This window comes from Clupea harengus, chromosome 14 (genome assembly GCF_900700415.2).
Source record: "Clupea harengus chromosome 14, Ch_v2.0.2, whole genome shotgun sequence".
Taxonomy (NCBI): Eukaryota; Metazoa; Chordata; class Actinopteri; order Clupeiformes; family Clupeidae; genus Clupea; species Clupea harengus.
The window spans coordinates 11,742,622-11,765,001 of NC_045165.1; the positions used below are offsets into that span (position 1 = coordinate 11,742,622).

Below are 22,380 nucleotides of genomic sequence, written 5' to 3' on the forward strand. Positions count from 1 at the left end.
AAGAAACATTCAAAAACAGCGACACGGTTTTGAGTCTTGTATTTGAATAAACTGCAGAGGACGTTAGGAAAATCATAGATAAAAAAAGGTCTAATTTGGCTAATATCAAGGTGTAGCACTGCAAACTGCTGCTATTATGCAGTGTTTTGTTCAGACAATGACACATGCATGTGAAATCTTTCTGAGGTGTATCTTGAGGTGTATCTGTTGCTCTCCCTGGTATTGATATGTCCTAACCCATCGTCAGTATGGAGGAGGAGGAGGGGGGGGGGGGGGGGGGGTCTGGGATGCCAGACACCAATGTTGAGCCACCTGGAGGTGTTGTGGGCCCAATTCAACAAAACACTGATGAAGGAAAGTGCCCACTTGACAACCACAGTGAAATGCTCATTAATGCGTCTTTGTTGTTAAGTATGATGGTTGTAGTGCACCATTGTTAGAATACTTAGGCTAGGTTGTTGATGTTGGGTATGATTACTTGCATGTGACAGTGAGAGGTTTGGCAGCTGTGGGAAGTCCCCAACCAATAGCATGAGGAATTTAACATCTTTTCCAGTGTATAACTAGAACATTTTTATTGGTAATATTTTAGCAAAAGTCAAGTTACCCATTTGACCCAAGTTGTGGATACAAAAAAATCTTTTAATGCATATCTGCATTTGTATGGCAAACCAGACACATTTTGAAATGTCGGTGTCTGCATCTTTAAAAAAAAATGTGTGTGATAATAAGAAATACCTGCTGTGAAAAATGTATACTATATCATTCAGCCTATGACACTAAGATAAATGAATGACAGCAAGGTCAGGTTTAACAATGAAGTCAACTTTTATTAGCCCGGCCGATGCCAATACCCCAAAAGGCAATGCAGTCACAATACCATCTGCACACCTCAAATACTTATATACTGGCAACTGTATCCCAAACTGATAAAATCCACCCTTTCGCCACAATTCTGCATTTTTAAGGCATAAAATGTTTTAATTTAGGTTACTATAAATACGCAAAATTCCTAGATGGCCTCAGGACTTAAATGTTACTGTGTTAAAACAAGATGATGATTAGGTCTTGTGTATTTACAATCTCTTATTCACAATATCATTACAATTTCTGTATATACATGTCAAAAATACGTGAACCTCATCTCTTCTATACGGTTCAGTTATAAAGCATTTGACACTACAAACACAAAACTGGGCACCTAAAAAATGTGTTGTCCAGCATCAGATTTCCTCACAAAAGGCAGTCTCTCACAGGCATCATTCTCCATTCCCAAGCTTTTTTTAGTTCCCATTCACAAACCCTTATGCTCTTATCAAAAGGGTATACTTACTTTTAAATGGAGTTAGAGTGTGTTTGTCTACTATACGAGGAACAAGACATACCGCAAGTCATTATTTTCTTTGGCAGTCAACAACTAAGAGGTTTTCTTTTTTTCAGTGGGCAGGGGAGAAAGGAAAAGAAAAAATGTGATCACATGACAACCGTGGCTTATACAGGAAGCAGCCCCTGAGCAGATAAACAACAGGAAGTGGAACACAGGGCAGAGGAGACACAGGAAGAGGGTAGAAAGGAGGGGGTTTGAGAGAGAGAGAGAGAGAGAGCGAGAGAGAGAGAGAGGCTCCAGTTTTCAATAAAACACCTTCCTCTTCTCCTTTTCCGTTGACAAATATTCACCCCCGCACACACACCCCTAACACTGAGCATCCATTTGTTCTCATCATAGTCCACTCATATTGCAGTTGGCTGGGAGGAGAAGCGAAGAAGAGGCTGCCACAGACACAGGGGCCTGGGGTGGGGGATGGGGGTATGCCCTGGGTGGCTCAGATGGCATCCTGGGGGGACGGAGTCTGGTCTGGGGGCTGCTCGCTGCCAGGTGGTGAGGGCCTGGGTGGGGGGCCGTGGGGGCCTGGAGGGAAGCTGTCCAGTGGGGGTCTCATCGGAGGGTAGCCCATATGAGGCGGAAGTGGGTATCTGGGGAACATGCCCGGAGGTGGGCCTCGCACTGAAAAACAAAGGGGTGGGGTGGAAGTGTTACATGGTTTGGTAAAAATTATATACCAATTATACCTGCCTCTAAAAAGGAATGGATGCATTTTGTTTTGGTAGCATGACACCTTCGAGCCCTTCACTTACATGGCGGTTCTTTACATAGTTATCAGACGCTTTATCCAAACAAAATGATAATTATTTTAGTATGTCAGCTCCCTGGGAGTCATACCAAAGATCATAGAATTGTTAGCATCTTGCTCCATGGGTTTTATTACAGACAGACCTGCAGACAGTTTTGCACAAAACCTGGGCATTATTATGTCTCTTCATTTGAATCCTTGTACTGCTTCAAAACCACTAAAACACCTGACTGAAGTGTTGCATCGAGACTGAATTGTTATTTACGTACTTCCCATGGGTAAACCGCCAGGTCCTCTTGGGGGAAAGAAGTCTGGGTGTCCGTACGGGCCCCTGCGCTGAAAGTGGGGGTCTCTGGGGTCCAGGTGTGGAGGTGGAGGGCCCATTCCAGGCGGCCCCATCCTCATCTCGGCATCAGGGGGCATTCTCATATCTCCAGGGGCAGACATGACACTCGCCTGTAAACAACCACACAGACCACTGAAACAGACTCCATGCACATCAACAGCACATGAAATGGACGCAATGGAGCCTAAACTTACACACGACTTATATTGGGTTTTCAGTAACTTTATATCACTGCGTGTGAATTTCACATGGTATATCCTTGTGGTTTATTCAATTATTTAACAAACAAAAAAACACACTCAGCCAAACACTCACATCTCGGCCCTCAGCTTCACTGATACCCGAGGCATTCCCAACAAATGATGAGTCTGCAGAAAAACCAAAGGGCACTTGTTAAGATTTTGGCCTGGTCCCGTGAATGTTCTCTCTCTCTCTCTCTCTCTCACATTGCTTTTTAATTCAATTCTTGAGTGTCAGGAGGTGGGTGAGTGGGGGAGAAAGAGAACTCATTCATGCTTCGGGTAATGCTATTAAACCAGCTCTGTCAAAACAAGCCCCGGCGCAACTGGCGCATTCACAGCAGCATTCCGTCAAGTAAGTCCACTGTCCCGTGCAGGGTGGGGGGTGGGGCTGGGCTATTCTCACTTCAAGGCACCGATCAAAATCTCATGAGCGATGGTGTGCCAAGAGAGCGCACCCACCCCCACACACACACCCACCCACACACACATATATAGAGCAGAGCTGCACTTGTTGCCCTGAGCTTAAAGCGGCTGTCATTACCTGACCTGTGTCACAGCAGACTCTGTGCAGACGCTTGGCTAAAGACATGGGGTCAAAGTTGACATGGGGTCAAATTTGATGAGTCCATTAAGGACGGCGTTCCCACTGAGTTATTTCCCCTCTCATAATGAAAACAGACTTGTTCTCACTTGCACGGGCTTAACATGAATAAACAAATTACATTTTTAGTTGAAGGTGCGCCAAGTGGGCCTATAGTTATTCAGCAGTTTAAATGACATGTACCGTTTATATATAGCAGCACATGGTGACCGTACAACAACCCCTCTTTCCTGCACTCCCCAAACAAAAGCACGCAGGCCTGCTGTGGACACGTGCGAGGGACTGCTCCTGAAAAGGAAGAGGGCTCACCGGGCTTGTCGGAGGGATGGACGTCCGAACCGAAGCTGTGAGAAGCTCCCTCGGGAAAGAAGGGGGGCCTGGGAGGGAGAGGGCCCATGGGGAAGGCCCCTGGTGGGGGTCTCCGGAATGGGGGGCCAGACTCTGGATATGGGTGGCCTTTCAGAGAGAGAGAGAGAGAGAGAGAGAGGCCAGAATATTACAGTGGGATTCAAAGATTTAGTATCCATTTCACATGGCTCTGAACTCACGCAAGCTTTGATTTGACGAAATGCGTCTTCATGCTGTAGCATACATATTGCTGAAGTTGATGAGAATGATGCTTTTACACACACACACAAACAAGCAGTGGATGATGCAATGATGCAGTGTGTGTCAATGATTAATCACGCGTGCCACTTGTGTTACCACGCTTCTCACGGCACCACGCTGGTGGACTTTGCCCAGCTGGGGTGGGTGGGTTGCTGGTGGGGGGGGGGGGGGGATAAACCCTGCGGCTGAGAGGCTGAGCACGGCTCCCGTGAGCCTGCCTCGGCTTTGTGTGGCAGTAGGGGGCACAGAGCACAAAAGGGCCTCTCAGAGGCCAAAGGACGGAAAAGTCTGGAATGAGCGAGTCCGGCCCCGGCTCCTCACCACCAGCACAGCCAGCTGAGTCAGGACTTTTATCCCTCACACGCCTGCCCCCCCGCCCGCCCGCACGCTTTTTTTATTCACCCTCACCGTGTGACCTTGTGTTACCTTAGAGATAAAGCCCCCATAACACAAACGTCACACGTGCACACTTACTCACACCCGCTCACACACATTCTGAAAATGGGGATGGGGAGAGGAAAAAAAAAACGCTTCATCTTCACAAAATTTTCCAGCGGTTCACTGTTAATGATTTGAACACTTTCAGTGAAAATCACAAATGAAGCAGAGTTCATAGGAAGGACACGTGACAATGTTCTTAAGAGAGAAAGAGGGGACGGTATGCAATTATAGAATAAAATAGCAAAATAGGAAGCAATTACTATAAGGTGATGCAATTTTGAATCAGTTCATTCAGATCAAATCAGGACATTGAAGTGATTTTGCACAGGGGTGTTATCGGGTGCTTTGATTGTATACTGTTAATTTTTTAAAGGTACATACAACTTTCGTAAGGAAAGACAGAAGGGACAGACAGAACTGTTCAGCAGAAGAAGAGGTTCTTTAAATCTCTTCACGTCCTCCAGTGTTCATTATTTGGCTGGAGGGGTGGAGAGGAGGCTGCTGTCGTAGGCTGCCGTAGGGACGGGGCCTCAGGCCATGACTGTACCTGGTGGAGGAAGAGGGCCCGGGGGGCCCCTGCGCTCCCAGGAGGGGGAGAGTGAGCCACTGTCTGAGTGGGGGCCGCCACCGCGCTCAAAGTCCCCCCCAGCACCAGGGGGCTCCACCAGGTTGCGGGACGCTGAGCATGAGACAGCCAGAGTGAGAATGGGGAAAAGAGAGAGAGGAGAAGAGAAGAGAAGAGGAGAGGAGAGGAAAGAAAGCAAGGTGGGAAGCAATACAAAAAGATGGCAAAGAAGAAGGGAGTAAAACAGGTAGCGGAAATAAACCAAAGCGTTTTCACAGAGGAAGAGATAGCAGAGATAGTTAGAGGGGGGGGGGGGGGGGCATATGCAGAGACAGACAGAGAGAAACGGGAAGAGAAAACAAAACCGAAACAGAGAGAGGAAAAATACCAAGGAGTAGAAAGGTGGAGAAAAAGAGAGAGAAAAGTGAAAAGATTGGAGAGAAACAGGAGAAGCAGGGGAGATCCAGAGCCAAGCAGTTGGACAGAGCAGTTGATGACAGTGTTAGAAAGAAGAGAAACGTGGGGAGAGAGAGAGAGAGAGAGAGAGAGAGAGAAAGCAGTGCAATGCCAATGAGACCATGAGACATGAGACATGAAACATCTGCATGAACAACACTACAGGCTAATGCTACCAGCTAATGACACTGCCTAAGCCTAAGCAAGAAGAGCTAACATTTTACTAGATATGATCGGAGGGAGAAAGTTCAGGTTCAGTGAGTGAAGTGTGCACTCTAGTCTTTTGTGTCATCTATCTGTCCTTCATTACGAACTGTGTAAGTATGGACTATGATAAGCAGACAACACATGTGCACATGAGGATACTTTTAATGAACCTGAATTTCTCCTCTCCTGACTGCCATGAGTTTGCTGCTGTGCGGTTGAGGTGCCCACAGATGATCCATGCAAGGCATCACCTGGCTAGCTACACGATGCACATGATGCTGTAAAAATAACATGTTCGAATGGCGAGTCACGTAATGCTGCCCGCATACAGTAAGCTCACACTCTCCCCAGGTTTAGAGTTTCAGGACAGGGGGGTGGGGGGGAGTAGGGGGAGGAATGTAATGAGGTCACCTCTGCCGCCGGGGCCCATGGGAAACTGAGGCGAGAGTCGCGGCGGCCCGTCCATCAGGGTGGGAGGTGAAAGGAAGGCTCTCGTCTCGGAGGCAGGACGACCCAGAGGAGAGGGGCCGTATGGTGATCTCTCACCTGTGGGCGGAGGGTCATGTCAGCATTCATGCATATGACATTTTAAAAAGTATAAATAGTGTGCACAGTACATTCATGACTTGTAGTCATTCTTCCTGTGCCATCATAACAGATAATATTGTCCACAAACTCAAGTTCTTAATGATAATAATGTTGTGATCTTCCATCAATTCCCATCAGGCCAACAGGTACCTACAAATGATGTTGGGTAGACATGACTATCTATTAAATGACCGTAAGAGAGCTACATGACCCTATGACACTGACAGTCACAAAGCACTGGCAGTTTGCTGTGCAAGTCACTCTTCTACTCTGCAGTCTGGCTATTCTTCCTGAAAGCACGTATACCAACAACCCAGAGCTTTGTCGCTTACCTAATGTGTGCTTGCTGTCCTGAGATAGAGTAGGACAAGCTATCAGTAGTTCCCCTGCATGATTTCTCCTTATAAGTAATCAGCAGTTTCTGTATGATTTCCCTAGATTGCTGACGTATATTAACTGTGTATATATATATTAAGCTTTGCAGGAAAAGATGTACTGTAATCTATTGACAAGGACATCTGTCACTACCGAGAAAGAAACAAAAAAAAAGACCTGTCAAGACCTGGTGTCATGCCCCCAGTTAAGACCAAATGGCTGTAGGGCTGCAAGTCTAGAGACGGGCTAGTTCCTGTGAGGGGCTAGAAATCTACCATCCTCTCTCCTGGTGCATTTGTAAACTGCCTGACTAGAACACAGGAAAGAGTTACAAGCGTGGCTCAAGAGCTTTAATGAACTGAGGGGAAAATATGTCTTACACTCCTTCAACCTTTCATGAACTGTGACTGTGACTGTGAACTGTGACAAAACCCCATTGCAGCCAATGCTTTGAACGACATGGAAAACTGACTTCCTGTGCACTCACCTCTGAATAATGGTCGACCAGGAGCATCCAGAGCATATGGGTCCTTCTCCAGGACCTCCAGTTTAAACTGATAGTCTGTCAACCTAATGTGAAAACACTACATTAGAACATCTGGGAGGGGGAGGGGGGGGGGGGGGGGGGGGGGGGTATTCCGGAAAGCAGGTTTAACAAACTCTGGGCCTAACCCTGAACTGAACTGAATGAATGAATGAATGAATGAATGAATGAATGAACCCTGACTCTGGGTTTTCCGTTCCAGAACAGCTGGCCCGAGTACGTTCACTTGGAGGTAAGCGTTTGGCCGACAACTATAAAAAGCCATCATCAACGGAGCTCTGATACTATGAGTCACCATGGCAACCGGCGAGAAAACAAGGTCGTCCTATTTCACCCCACTGGTGCTAGAAGCTGTGCTACGTGCTATGGCCACAGAGTGAGCACATTGTCTGAAAAATATATAAATAAATAAATAAATAACTAAATAAATAAAAGAAAACACAGCTGCAGACCTCCGTGAAGCTGACCCCCCATGTCATCAGAACATTATTTATTAAGTATTGCTGTTCATTTGTGTTGTGAAACTCATTGCTTGTGCTGTTATGTGAGGCTGTGCAAATTAACTTGGCTTTAACATCGACGGGTAAACGAGGAAAGGATACCCCATGTCCAACAGCTGCTCAGCAGGAGGAAGGAGTTTGTTAAAGAGAACCTGCCAGCAAGCAGGTTAGGTCCACAGAGTCAGTTACCGTGGTAACTCAGCCCATGTTTGAGTTTCCTCCCTTCCTGAAATTGACAGCCCAGACTTTTTTTCCATCTCACAGACACACACACACTCAAGAGTTTTAGCAAAAACCCGCTTTCTGGTATACCCCACTGTTCACTTAACCTCTCACCTCCCAGAACATAAGAAGAACATAATGCCACACACACAGACACAGACACACACACTCACTCTCTCTCTCTCTCTCTGACAAAAAACACACACACACCCCACCACCAACACACAACACACAGAGAGGTAGCGCCTACTTCTGTCTAAGGTGAGCGTTTTCTCTCTTGATGTCTCCCAGGTCTCGGTCAGCACCACGAGCAGCCAGCTGTAATACAGACGAGCTGTTAACTCCGCGTCATGTCCATCAACGGGAGTCATGAGTCCCCAGTTCCAAAGAAGTACAAAAACTGACAAATGCTGTTGCATGCGTTCACAGTTCTACATGTTGCTTTGACAACGTTGACATTCAGAAGGCAAGGGAAATCCTGTTCCATGCATAAAACGCATACATCGAGAAGGGGAAAATATCATGTTGGGCAGACGAGAAGTAACTCACCCAATTATCATGAGCCTTCTTTTCATGTGATGCAATCTGTAAAAAAAGAAAAAGGACCAGAGAGGATTCAGAAGCAGAACCTTTCCCACACTAAGAGAAAGACACGAAGAGACGGAGAGAAACAGACAGAGAGCAAGGTGCCGTCTCCGGTTTACCCACCTGGTTTTTGTAGGCTTGGTTCGTCCTCTCCAGTTCCTCCGCCAGCTCCTCAGCTCGAACTCTAAGTAGAAGCAAGGCACAGTAAATATCACAACACAGATATTTCCAAACATTCAGAGACATGAAAATTAAACGCATATGAACCACATACACGTATTTTGTCCCATTTACTAGTATGCTAAATGGAATTCAAACACCACTGTTTGATGGTGTTTGCTGGAGCTGTTTGAAATAATCTACAGTGATGTGGGAAATAAATATTAGTATCTTGCCAGATAACATATTGGGGAGAATCCAGTCTGACAAATCAGACCAACCCAAATATTTAGTAATTTAAAATCTAAAACTATAAAATGTTTACATGTTTTTATTTTTTTTGTATTAAATTCCCTTTCATGTTTGTTCTGCTCATGGTCTCACCTGTAGTTGCTCAGCTCCTCAGCTGCAAAGCAGATTTTCATGTCAGCTTTGTTGAGCTTCTCCTCCTTCTGCAGACGTTCTCGTTCCTCAACAGTCAGCATCCTGAAAGGCAGAGGGCACATCATGGATTTAGCTTGATAACTGAAATCTGAATCACAGCAGTTTCTAACAATCCTTTACTTTTTCACCCACCATATAAAATATGCACATCTGAATATAAACCAAAACCTCACAAAACAGATAGGTACTCCCACTCTTCAATCTTCTCAATCCAGCTTTAGAATAACATGAGAAGATAACAAAGACCACACAACTGTAAGATTCGAACCTTTTCTATGTAACAGACTGGCATCACTTAAATGTCATCCAGAAGGTGACGATTGACCTCTGGGTTGATGAGGTGGGCTTGCCGACCCTTCACCCCATGTCATGGTCACCTGAGACCTGACCTGTGTGAGAACGAGCCTTGCTCTGCCTCACCTGTGCAGCTTGAGCTCGTTCTCATGGTACATCTCCGTCATGATGGCGAGCTTCTGCTGGAGTTTCTGACACTCGAGGGTGTACGTGGAGCTCTCTGCCACCAGCTGCTCCTTCTGCCGCTCCAGTTGCTCGATGCCCTCTGCCAGCGCACGGCCAGGGTCACACCAAGGGCAAACGACCACAGAAAACACACCGCGCAAATGAGCAAAGGATGGTAGCTACCTAGGCCCATCGCATGGAAAACGAACACATCACATGGACACTAACTTTACCAAGGTCACAGTCCACTAACAATGTCATGTTACATGACTGTGTTTGTCTGATCAGGTGCAGTCTGTCATTATGGGACAGGGAAATGCTAATAACATATAGGCAGCATATCAAAGCAAACCATGACTACCTGAGGAGCGAATATGGACAGTACAGCTACAGTGAGAGGGACACACAGTCTGACGGGGGAGTACCAGGTAGCAGTCTATTCACTTTCCCCAATGAGTAGCGACATTATTTAAAGCTATTTTCAGCTATTGCTAGCACCCTTTGAAGCCTTTTCACTAAGAAACCGAAAAAACAACAGTTGGGGCTTCAAAAAAACAGTTATGATGCAGAGGAGCCTTCTTTTGTGCTCCTACCGTGGAGATCTTCCTTGGCCTTAATTTCATCAGAGAGCTTGGCAACCACTCTATTCTTATCCTCCTCTAGAGACCTCAGGTCTGCACTCAACTGTGGATAAGATAAAAATGGTGTACTTAGTTCATGTTGTGAAGACCTGTTTTGTCAACATGACATTAAAGGCCCACACACACATCAATAAGGATAAAAGGTACCTTGGCAGCATAGATGAGCTTCTGTACTTTCTGCTGCCGATGGTGATCTGCAAGAAGAAACAAGACCAATCATATTTAATGCCACAGTATCAACATGATGTTTGTTTAAACCAGTGCACTTAAAATGGGTAAAGTATCTGTTTACTTTCTGAGACTGTTAACTTGGGGGCCAATCACTTAACATCAAATTTGACTGAAATAAAATTTTACTGCTAATTCCACCACGTTGGATTTTTTTACATTTGAAGTTTCAATACTCAAAAACATTCCTTCCCTTTTTTTTTTTGTATCCTATATTCACAAAATTTGAGTCAGAGGAGCCAAGGCAACTGATAAAGGTAATTTAAAAAGATATCAATGTAAGCCAATCCATATGAATCCATAGCAATCACAAGGACACCTAACAGGAAGAGAGTCTATTCTGTACCCGTCCGCCATTACCATTCCTTGTGGGGCAGTCATGTCATGTGACCACTAGGGTGTGCTACAATTCCACAATAAAATGCATATCTCTTCCCAGTCTTGTGGGGTTAAAGAAGGCAATGCTACTTCTCCTTTTCTGGAGACACATACGCTTTAACTTTTTCTAGAGTATCAGAACCACACTGTCATAAGCTTACATAATACACATATTATCTGTAAGGCATGCTGACTTTTACATACAATACAGATCCATAGTTTTGGTTGACAAAGTGAGAAATGAGTTCTTGGCCATGGTTTTCCAGATTCTTGCAGTGAACCAACAGGTAACTTTGAACAACACCTATGCCAAAGCGCTGCAAACCTTTAAGGCACGTTTCCTGTTTTCATAGACATAACACAAAGCTGTACCCGTTTCATCACCGTTCTCTCTTCCCATGGATGTGGGGCCGCTGTCACCATTAGCCTCGTCCTCCAGGTCTGAGTCCCAGTCCTTCATCTTCAGCAAAACTTCTGTAAGTGACTGAAAGAGAGCAAGAAAGAAAAGAAAGAGAGAGAGAGAGAGAAAGAGGGTGATGGAGAAGGAGGGACAAAAAGATAGAGAAAAATAAATCAGGTTACAAGTAATATTCTGATCAAATGTTAGTATACCTGAGTAATTATGGTTTGTCTAATAATGGTATGGTACCTTGATACGGTCGTCTTTCTTGGCACAGTCCTCCTGCATGCGGAGATAGGAGCTCTCACACATATTCATCTCCTCTTCCAGTTCAGCCAGACGCTCACCCCAACCCTCTGCTTCCTGGGACAGCTACAGTGAGATCATAGTAATAGTACATTTACATCAGTATTTCCTCAATGTACGAGGTGAAAAAAGCTATCGGGGGGGGGGGGCAAATGGTACATATGCACATATACGTGAGGCCAAAGCAGGTGTACCAAATGTATGTGTGTGTGTAACACTGAATACTAGTCATGCATTACAATATTAGTCATACAGTCAATAACGATTAAATAAACAGTTACCCGGCAAACAAGCCACGGCCACAGTGTAAATAAATCATGGATAAAATCAGAAGTGAAGTGGTGCCATGGTACAACACAGCTACATATAATGAAAAGGTTGACGGTAACCTCATTCCTTGTTCTTGATGTTTGGAACTGCTCAAAGAGTTTATCTGTCCAAACCGCCACAGGGATGCACACAAATCTGCATGAAATTGCAGCACACGTGCTATACCTGATCTTTACTCTCCTTGAGCATCACATTCTCCTCTATAGATGCCTGGAGTTTTTTCTCGAGTCTTTCGGAGTTCATGTTGTGAATTTTCAACGTCGTCTTGGCCTAGATGGAAACAGATTTATTAAATATCAGTTGCCCGTGATGATGCAGAAGAAGAAGAATAACAGTATCAGTCAATACAGTCAGTGAGGTAAGGTCAAACAGGGTGTCAAAAACATCACTGCTTTATTTACTATGATCTTTTCCTGATGCACACCTACCTGATCAATCTGGGATTTAAAATCTGTGGCGTCTCCTTGTAAGTTCTTCAATGTTGCCTGCAAATCTCCAAGCTGGAGCATACAACATTTTTTTCAAATTAATGAAACAAGTAAAAATAATATGAACACTAAATGAACGCATATGACCTCTCAATTTATGAACTGATGTGCATCACGTGTCTTCACTTGACGTGAATAGAAGTAGTCTACCTGTTGCTCCTCCTGCATTCGCTTTGATCTTTGTGTGTTCAGGTTCTCAGTTAGCCTTTCCACGTCCTTGTTCATCTGGGCGTTTGACTCTTGCAGCTCTCGAGACATACTCTACAACAAGGTGCAATGACAGGAGAAAACATGGAGTCAAAAGACAAACGCTGCTTTAATTAATATTGTAGCGACTGAGCTGCACAGTAGCGAGTCACTAGCAACGCAATGCAGAGACTGTGCTGAGTTACCCAGCATGCTTTGCTGAACGTTCTTAAGTTTTGTTATTCAGTGTTGTTGTTGTAGCAGCAGATGTAATACATTCGATAGTGTTCATTCTGGTTATGTTTTCACCCTTGGTGTAGAGTCATACTGATATAGCTACCCAAGTGGTGAAGTGTGTCTGTTAAGATGGTACATCTAGATCGTAAGCCATTGTAGGCAGCACTGTAAAAAGTGCATGACTGAATCTGAAACCCTGCATTGTCATATGAGCTCAAGTCCTTACAATATTTAGCAACGCTGATCATTCACCCATTTCTTACCTCAAGTTTTTGACTTTCTTCTATGTCAGCTAATAGTCCCCCGTTTTGTAGGATGGCTTGCATTTTCTCATGCTGTGGTGGGAAAACATGAAAACACAATTGAGTGTCTGCCCATTAAACAAACAGATCAAACCCTAACTTGCCAAAGTGGATGGACAATGCTATTTCAACACATCAGCTGACAGCTGACAGCTGGTAAATACAGTGAAGACTGTCAACTGTTTCTTTTTTAACTAAGCCATTTTTCAATTATTATCACAGGTGCTACTTAAGTAGGAGTGTCTCAAGAGTACATACTATGGTTCTTTCTGCTATGGTCAACCTTTCCATGAACGCCTTGCAAAACCACATACAGTATTGGATTGTATGATGTGTGATTGTGTGGCGTAAATTACCTTTTTTTTTGCCTCGCTCAATTGTTCAAGGACTTTACATTTTTCTTCTAACATCTCTGCTACTTTTTGACCCAATCTCCTCTCTCTGCCTGCAAACAACAAACATGGGTAGGATGCTTAATAAGGATAAGGAATGTTTTAATAGTAATTGAGACTATGATTAATTTGTTCAGAGGATATTCGATCAACTTGCTCCTGGGTACGTTCACTCACGTGCATAGAGTCTGCTTTTCACCTGCAATAACAGAAGAACAGTGGTGTAAGGCGATGCTTAGGTTGGTTCAAAACGAGAGTGTGGCAACTGCATACAGTGTTATGTCAAACTAGTGACATCAAAGTGCCCACAAGAAACAGTAAAAACAAGATCTGTTGATCTGTTTACTTACAGAGAGGTACAAGCGACAACTGAAGAGAAGCATGATGCCCAGGCCCAGTAGAGCAGTGAAAATGACTGCCTCCCATGGCATCCCATACAGGTCAGGGCCAGGTCTAAGGTCATCAGGAAGTGATGACACAACCTTAAAAGGTAAAAAATACAATTACAGTTAAGAGTCTTTCCATTAGAATGAAAACATGCAGGAAATACATAGGATTGCAGACTTCCTCATTTCATTGTATATCCCAATGCAATTTCAGTAGTGGTCAAGCCTCATCTTTTACGAAACCTCATAGAAATAGATAGATAGATAGATAGATAGATAGATAGATAGATAGATAAAAACTTTATTGCCACACAACAATGTTGGTGGTATTCTTTTGTCATAGGTAGCTCAGTCCAGTCAATCAAGAGCTAAATCACACGCTACGTCTTGAAATCCTGCCGAAATGCACATCAAGGTTCTTATGTGTCATTTACAGAAGAAGGTAGAAAAATCAACAACAGGCTTCATTATTCTTAGGATCAGACAGTTATTGACCGTTAGCTAGCTCACAATGAAGATACTGCTAGCATGAGCAGAGCAGCTGTTTTGATTCAACTTGGTTATTAACAGCTCGTAACAGGCCGGATAACAATAATAATTACATAAATATGGAGAGGAATTCACATGGAGTAAATGTAAACAGAGTGAGGAAATTATGAAACTTAATTAAGCGGGGTTAGCGGTTATGTTCAGGTTAGCTAGCTACCCTGGCTAACGTTGGTATTGCATAGACACTCACATCCTTCACTTTCTCCACTGCAAGCGTGTAGTAAATGCTGGCTGCCCCTTTTACGTCGGTTGTCTCAGTAGCGACCTTGTTAATGTTTATTTCTTCAGCCATTTCGCCGACTGACCAGTCAGCTAAATACTTGTTTAGGTTTTGAGGGACTATACAATTTCATCTATCCATCTGTTGTCATTCTTCCCATGATATCGCCGATGAAGGCAAGTGCACTTAGATAGGGGCCGTTCTAATGTAAAAAGAATACGGGGGGTGCGGACTGTCATCATGGGTTGATATCTTTATGCAACCCTCGAAAATGGTCAATGATACTTAAGCTCAACGTTCAATGTATTTACTACTGTATAATACAGCGTCTTCTAGTCCAGTGAGGTACTCTGATATGCAATTGAATTCGCGTGACCTGATACATCACATACCTCCCCTTTCAACATGGTATATCCTAAACGTCACCAATTATAGAGTGCCACAGCAGATCTCCTCTGGCCACTGTGTGTTGGACTACACTGTTTAAAGTGACATTGTGGTTACGTGTAAGCTTTCGTATTTATTGTAAAAAAAATCTCTTCCAGTATTTGAGAGGACGTCAAAAATAAGTAAACACCTTTTTAAGCTTGTTTGTTTTTCAATGTGTCGTTATTACGCTGATAAAAGTTTTAGACTGAACCAGATCAACTGAAAGTTGCAGTCCATTTATTTGAACAGAACAGAAAGTCTACCTACCCCGTTGTAATAGGCTATATTTCAGTTCACGGCAGTCGAACTGAATTCAAAAGCCTACTGCTTAGTTAGTAGGCTAGGCTACGAATCACACGAAACTAAGCTGTCCGACCAGTGGATAGCTTAAGGTACGGCTTTCAGAGCGAACTTTCACTCACCTGCTGAACTTCTTCAATATCCATGTTTCAACTCAGTAATTCACTTCATTTCTGCTTTCCTATTTTGTATGAAACATTGTAAACTACGATGTGTTACATTTAAATCCCTTAGAGCAGGTCATTTGTGCCGACTGCCTACTCTCTCCAGTTGGGAGTCACCAGAGATGACATGTCAGAAGAGAAAAAAGGAAGAAAAAAAACACGGCTACACTGTAGCCTGCAGATGTCTTAAAGAGCCAGTCGTTAGAAAAATACACCAAGCTGAGCTCAGAAATACAAATAGACTTACCATACTGCATAACCAAAGCTCTGCCATATAACTTAGACCTACCTGATTCAAAAACCATTTCAGAAGGACTGCAGTCTGCCCTGCATCCATATCAGTGGAGGTAACAGACTTGTATACTCCCTCTGTGAGCCTATCTGACTTTGTTCTCTCACCTATCAAAAAGAAAAGGGAAATGTTGGGCTGTACATTGGAAAAGCAAAATATTTCATATTTATTCTAAGTATATATAGTAAGCCTATAGGCCCTATTATTTAACAAGTAGGTACTATTAGGCTTATACAAAACTGGCAAAACTAGCCATTTCAGTATGTGAAGAGATTTTCTCTCTAGATTCTTAGGCAACAAAAAGCAGAGCCTACCATTTAGAAATTCATACTGGTCCTGCACAGTTGGAGTATGGTCAGATACTGCAGTGTCCTCACGAACAGCGGAATCCTCCACAGAGACGCTTTCATCTTGAATAACGGTGTGTTTGACATCTTCTTGTACATGTTCTCCTTCACCCTTCAAATTGGCTGAGTCTTGTAGCTCATCTGCACTTTCACCATCTTTGGAAGCGACCTTTTCGTTTTGGGTTGAACTGGTGCAAGTCCCTTGAAGACATCCCAAATCTGCAGAATGATGAAATGTGCTGTTACAGTGCTAAATGACTAAATGTAAATGTAAATACAGTGCCCCCTCAGACCAGAGTTTCACGAGGGGATATTAGGCCTACCTGTCAATCACAGGCCACTTATGCTACAGGCTTCACATGCTACACCCCATGCACGTTCAGCAGCCCCAACATTTACTGAAATTATACATTTCTATAATATCATCAAAGAAACATAAACAAGATTTAGTTTACAAAAGTGTATCCCTGGTATCTTTTTATCATTTTCTTTTAGGATTAAGATGATCACATTGACAGTTTTGCCACTTCAGAGGCCAATACCCAGCGGTACCTTGGCTTTCATCTACACTGAGAGCTGGGTCCTAAGGCATCATGCCATCATGTTATTTTTAAGTCTGCCAAGAAGCGTCCCAGTTTTTGGAGGGACTTGTTTGTGTAAGTGTCTCTGTCTGTGTTTTTTAATCACATCTCCATTCTAAATTTGAAAGCGTGGTTGATAATCCAGAGGCTTTTATGTGCATGGCGTTATCATAATTGTCCTTGACAAGTGCTGACAGCATGTGGGTGAATGGGCTTCCATCTTGACCAGTGATTCTCATATGAGAGTACACACACTTCAGAAAACATGAAGCAGTTTTTCAGTTTCTGCATTAATAATGTAATGAATGAAAACATTGTACTCTCTTGCAAGTGATTGTTGAGATTCTTCTGTTGATGTAAACAATAAATGTTCAGTTTTGGATTTGAATTAATAAAATCCATCTGCTCTGTATAGTACAGTCTTCTTAATTTCCATCCTGATTAGGTTTCACTGATAGATTGATCTTATCATCTCTCTCTTCATTGTGGTTTTTGATTAGAAAATCTGCAGGCAGATTGGTGACTCCATTAAATGTAGATTCCGTTTGCTTATCCAGACTCATCCTTCCCCTTTAAGGCTGGAGCTTCTGTCACATCATACCACAGAACATGACCATGTCACTGCTCAAAGAGACTGCTCAACATGTGCAGGCTGAGCTGAAGTCTTCTTACCTGTTAGTGATTTCTCCGGAGATGATTCTTCGTTATGTTGGTCATTCCCCTGCTCACCAGCTGTGTCTGTCTGAGGCTTTGATGTGAGGCTCTCAAATACTGATGACAGGCCATCAATTGAGAACACCGATTGAGTTTCCTGTGTACTCACTGTGTCCTCTTCATTAGGGATCCCCTCTGGTGTAGGAGTCTCTGCTGTGTCAGATGGACTCACAACATCCCCTGTGTCGTCTGGTTTTGTTTTCTCACCATAAAGTCCTGCAACACCATTATAAACACTGCCAAACCACCCTGTGTTCTTCTCATCTTCCTTGATAAGATGCTCTGTTTGGATATATTCAATTGATTGTTCATGGGGAGGGTGGACATTGTTGTCCTCGCCAAGCTTCACTGAGTCTAAATGCCCATTCATTACTGCTGTTGTACTGTCTGAGTCGGCCTCTGAGTCTTTTATGCCTTTTTCCTGAACTTCCATCTGGCTGGATATTGTAACCTCAGGCTCACTTTCCATTGCATCTTGTTCCTCTGTCATAGTTCTGGAGTGTGGTGAGGGTCTAATGGTTGCAGTCTCATCAGTTTTAAAAGATATATAAGAATCCGAAGCTATGTCTGGCACTTTATGTGTGTCTTCGATCACTGTTTTATCTCTAGAAGAGGGGGTATTATCCACGGAAGAGTCAGACTGAAACTCTGTTTCATGATCCCTATATATCTCACTGTGATGTTCAAGCCTTTGTGTTGGTGTGTCAGAATTACCGCTAGCCTCAATCGTCTCAGATTCTGTTTCATCTTCCTTGAGCGTTTCAGCAAGTGGTTCTCTATTGTTTGTCTGTGACGAGTCGCTGGCAGTCTCTGACTCATCAGGGACATCAATAATGCTCTCTGAGGATTCCAGGTCAACTCTTGCCAGACTTTCTACAGCAGAAGAGTTATGACTTGCCATGTCCTCATACGACTGTGTTGAGAGTGTATCTGAGAGTCTCCATTCAGTATGCATCCGCTCTGTCATAGATTCATTAGGTACCTTCTGCTGTGCATCATTTCTATTGTCCATTATTGATAAATCAGCTTCATCTAGCACTTCCAATTTCTCTTGTGCTTCATAATCATGTTTCGCTTTTGTCTGATTTGTCATAAGATCATTGGATGTTACATCATTATGTACTTTCGATGACCCAGCTCCCAAGATCTCATCACCATGTTTGAATTGATCATCTGCTGTCTTTTGATTTGGCTCACTGTTATCTGTAGTCTTGGGAGGAAAATCAGATGATGAAGTTTGCCCTTGGTGTTTTTCAGTATCTTGATCTAATGGTTGGGGCTCTTCACTTTCTTTTGACTGAATAAGACTTAGCAATTCCGTTGATTCTTCTGGCAAACTAAAATTAGTTGATTCTTCTGGCTTGTCACTATCTGGACGCTGATTATTTGCAATCAATTCCTTGTCACTGTCGATATTTGATTCCACCACACTTGTGATATGATTACTGTATTCCTGTGTGTTCACAGAGGCCTTTTCCAGTTCTATGTTATGTTCACTTTCTTGATCCGATGTGGCCACTTCAGTATCAGAAGTACTATCCATTTTAAAAGAGAACTTGTCAAGTAATTTCAGAGACTCATCTGACAGTGTCTGCGTGCTTTTCTCAATTTCTGTAGACCCAGACTCAGTTGATGTTATTTCCTTTGTATCTGTAATGTGAGTGACAAAATTGCTTTGCACTGGATCGGATGCCTTTTCAGAGGTGCTCTCTGACATCTCCAAATCATGCAGTGAATCATCTGACACATCAGGTTGTCCGGTTGAATATGCCGTATCATCATCTGTATCATGCCGTATTTCATCCTTGTTGTCGTATGGCACACTAAGGTCTAACTTCTCTTCAGATTCTGTTTCACTCACTGATGGGGGTTCCTCATCCCTCCCGTCATCGATTTGGGATTCTACTGGCAAAAACGACTCTTCTTTTTCTTCAGATGGAATTTCCTGATCGTCAGTGTCATCGACACCTTTAAGACTAGAATGTTTCCTGTTCCTGTCAATATCTAAAGACATTTTCTCTCCCTCAGAAGAAAGATCATCTTTTACCAAGTGCTCCTCACCTGGAGGTGATAGGTTTGTTCTTTCCTTTGTATCTGTAATGTTAGTGACAAAATTACTTTGCACTGGATCTGAGGCCTTTTCGGAGGTGCTTTCTGACATCTCCAAATCATGCAGTGAACCATCTGACACATCAGGTTGTCCGGTTGAATCTGCCGTATCATAGTTTGATTTTCTACCTGACAGGTGAGGTTCTTTTTCACTTGAAGGAACTTCAAATATATCATCCTTATTGTCATATGGCACACTAAGGTCTGTCTTCTCTTCAGATTCAGTTTCACTCACTGATGGGGGTTCCTCATCCCTCCCGTCATCGATTTGGGATTCTACCGGCAAAACCGACTCTTCTTTTTCTTCAGATGGAATTTCCTGATCGTCAGTGTCATCGACACCTTTAAGACTAGAATGTTTCCTGTTCCTGTCAATATCTAAAGACATTTTCTCTCCCTCAGAAGAAAGATAATCTTTTACCAAGTACTCACCTTGAGGTGATAGGTTTGATTGTTCTCTACTTTGGATATCATCATTATCTTTAACCATGTCAGAAAATGTCTGTGAGCTCACATTTTCTAATACTGATGACAAGCCATCACTTGAGATTAGTGACTCACCCTCATCTCTGTCACGTATTGTCTTCTCAACAGGTATGTTTTCTGAGTCCTCAGTCTTTGAAAGAGGCACATCATTTTCAGGGTGCTCCACTTTTGTCTTCTCTGTGTAATATCCTGCAAAGCTATTATACATGCCACCATACCAGCCATCATCTTCTTTCATCATATCTTCTTTTTGCATTACTTCAATGGATGCTTGAGGGCTTTCCAGTGAACCTTCATTTCCCTCTGGAATTACACTATCAGTGGTAGTTTCTGTTGTCTCTATTTCCTTTATTTCCTCCATGGGTTTGTCCACCTCTTCTTTCTCCCCGCCACCAAATTTCAGCACATCCCTGATTCCAATATTTAGCCAGGGGCTATACTGTCCAGACGGTTCCTCCTGATTTTCTGCAGGCTTTTCCTCTCCAGGCAGTCTCTCTCCATCTGCATTCTGGGTGTTGGCTGCATCCTCTTCAGCTTGCGTTTCACCATAGCCAAGGACATTCGTTAGTTCTCCCCCAATCCACCCAAACATGCTCGGTTTCTCCTCCAGTTGTTCGTCATCCAATGCAAGTTTACGTTTCCTGAATGTGTCTTGTTTTTCATCATTCCCAAATAAGTTGTCATCATGGTTATCACTGTCTGCATTGCTTTTGTCAGTTGTATCGAACCATCCAGTTACTGCAGAACCCATCCAGGAAGACCCACCTTGTTCTGAAGCCTCTGGTGGCACTTTATCAGAAAGATCCTCTGGAATAATTTGGTCTGTGTCCTTGTTGTTTGAAGTAGATGGTTGGATATCAGTGCCTTCTGAAGTGCCATGCAGTTCTTCTTCGTTTTCAGGGTGCTGTTCTTCATATTCCTCTGAGTCATCAATTTCAATGACTTCGCCATATTCATCCATACAGAAGAAATCATGCTTCTGAAATGAAAGATCAGCAAAAGCGACTTAATGACTGTGATTGTTGTGACCACAGTGACAACACACACTCTCTCTCTTACACACAAACACACACAAACACACACACACTTTCATGCTTTATACATTGTGCTAACCTGTCTTCCCCAACCTCAGAGGTGATTTAGTGATCTAGCCTATGATTCTTCCATCACAAATTAAGTGTCAGCCCAAATGTAAACTAAGATTTGTGGACACTTTGGGTATGAAGAGCTCACAAACATGGATGTCAAATATTACCTCTGTGGGAAGTGTCATTTGCCTTTCCTCTGACACAAGAATCTCATCAACTTTGACGGCATCTTTTGGAAAATATCCAAACATCCTGTCTTTCTAAGGGGATAAAATAAGAGTTTAATGCATCTCCTCGTATTGCACGTGTTTCCTATATTTTATTTGTCTGAAAGTCACAGGTAGTTCATATAAGTCATTCAACTCACACTTCCTGCCCAGAGGTCATCCCTCTTTCCAGCAAGTTTGTATTCAACAAATATCACGTCTCCTTTTCTGAAGCTAAGAAACCGGCAGTCTGGAGCTTCAAAGTTTTTTGTTGCCAGAACGCGACACATCGATACTACAAAATTATGAAGGAACAAAGAGGGGTTTAAAAGACTGCCCATATACCCATAAATATATGCAATAGTTTGGTCTTATTGACATGTAAAATCATTGTATTGAATCTTTGCCTTAATACATTTGTTCAAAACATGTTTTGACCTTTGTACTATAAATCACTGCCATCCACGTATTAAGAATTCTGTATGGTTCAACGGGTAGATTGCAATTTAGAGGAAAATAAAACGAACAAACAAAAAAAACAGCCAAGACTTACTTTCACACCCAGGGTCTCCACATATTTTCAAGTCTGACAACCCTCTGCTGTTGTTTGGAAATATAACCAGGAAAAGGCTAAGCCATAACCACAGGCAAACGTGTGGTTTGGCTGTGGTGTAAACAGTCCTAATAGATATGTCCATCAGGCTTCTTAGGCTAGATTTTGAGGTAAATGTTAATCCATGGAAAGTTGTCCTTTTCCAGTCAAGGTCCCACAGTCAGTGAATCACATAAGGACAGGGAGATATGACAGCAGTGCCACAAAGAGAGTAAAGGGTGAGTTTAATCATTAACATAGGAGTATGCCTTTTGGCCAATGAACAATGAAGAAGAAATAATCAGTTTATTAGCTCTGACAAGATAGAGGTTCCTTATACTAGACCTATAATATTATATAATGTAATGTAATGCAATGTAATATTATGTTATATAATATAATATATTACGTTATATAATGCAGCACGTGATTATGCTGTTGCGTCTACTTAACCTATACGGCTTCCTTTTTGCGACAGATCAGTGAGTTTATGGAGGATTTCTGTCAAATCTGGCAACACAAGGAAATAGCGTGTCACTGTTGTCATGATAACG

The 22,380-nt window shown here is 43.0% G+C and overlaps 1 protein-coding gene across 9 annotated transcripts; it reads right to left on the reverse strand.

Annotated features, from left to right (window-relative positions):
- Positions 1 to 809: 809 nt before the first annotated feature.
- Positions 810 to 22,078, reverse strand: ctage5 (CTAGE family, member 5). 9 transcript variants are annotated; one of them, XM_031580115.2, is made up of 29 exons: positions 21,788 to 22,049; positions 21,396 to 21,529; positions 21,196 to 21,288; positions 17,304 to 20,919; positions 16,018 to 16,269; positions 15,701 to 15,810; positions 13,714 to 13,845; positions 13,541 to 13,562; positions 13,328 to 13,416; positions 12,933 to 13,004; positions 12,397 to 12,507; positions 12,187 to 12,258; positions 11,924 to 12,028; positions 11,372 to 11,494; positions 11,107 to 11,206; positions 10,264 to 10,310; positions 10,069 to 10,159; positions 9,437 to 9,575; positions 8,957 to 9,058; positions 8,537 to 8,597; positions 8,378 to 8,413; positions 8,079 to 8,146; positions 7,050 to 7,132; positions 6,011 to 6,145; positions 4,919 to 5,050; positions 3,631 to 3,777; positions 2,794 to 2,846; positions 2,402 to 2,588; positions 810 to 2,005 (listed from the first exon to the last, which is right to left on the reverse strand). In XM_031580115.2, exons 1-29 carry the CDS (start codon positions 21,930 to 21,932, stop codon positions 1,824 to 1,826), a joined length of 6,639 nt encoding a protein of 2,212 aa, XP_031435975.2. In that variant the 5' UTR covers positions 21,933 to 22,049; the 3' UTR covers positions 810 to 1,823. The 9 variants fall into 9 exon arrangements, 8 of the variants coding, with proteins under 8 accessions (XP_031435975.2, XP_042565651.1, XP_031435981.1 ...); XM_042709717.1 differs by having other exon boundaries at positions 11,095 to 11,206; positions 21,788 to 22,048; XM_031580121.2 differs by having other exon boundaries at positions 11,095 to 11,206; positions 20,706 to 20,919; positions 21,788 to 22,040.
- Between the last annotated feature and the right edge of the window lie 302 nt (positions 22,079 to 22,380).

Excerpts from the sequence above, each read along its gene's own strand:
- ctage5 (XM_042709717.1), bottom strand. The coding sequence starts at position 21,932 with ATGGACATATCTATTAGGACTGTTTACACCACAGCCAAACCACACGTT. Across the intron at positions 21,530-21,787 it reads TGGAGACCCTGGGTGTGAAA|TATCGATGTGTCGCGTTCTG; the intron begins GTAAGTCTTGGC and ends ATAATTTTGTAG. Across the intron at positions 8,147-8,377 it reads AGAAGGCTCATGATAATTGG|CTGGCTGCTCGTGGTGCTGA; the intron begins GTGAGTTACTTC and ends TCTGTATTACAG.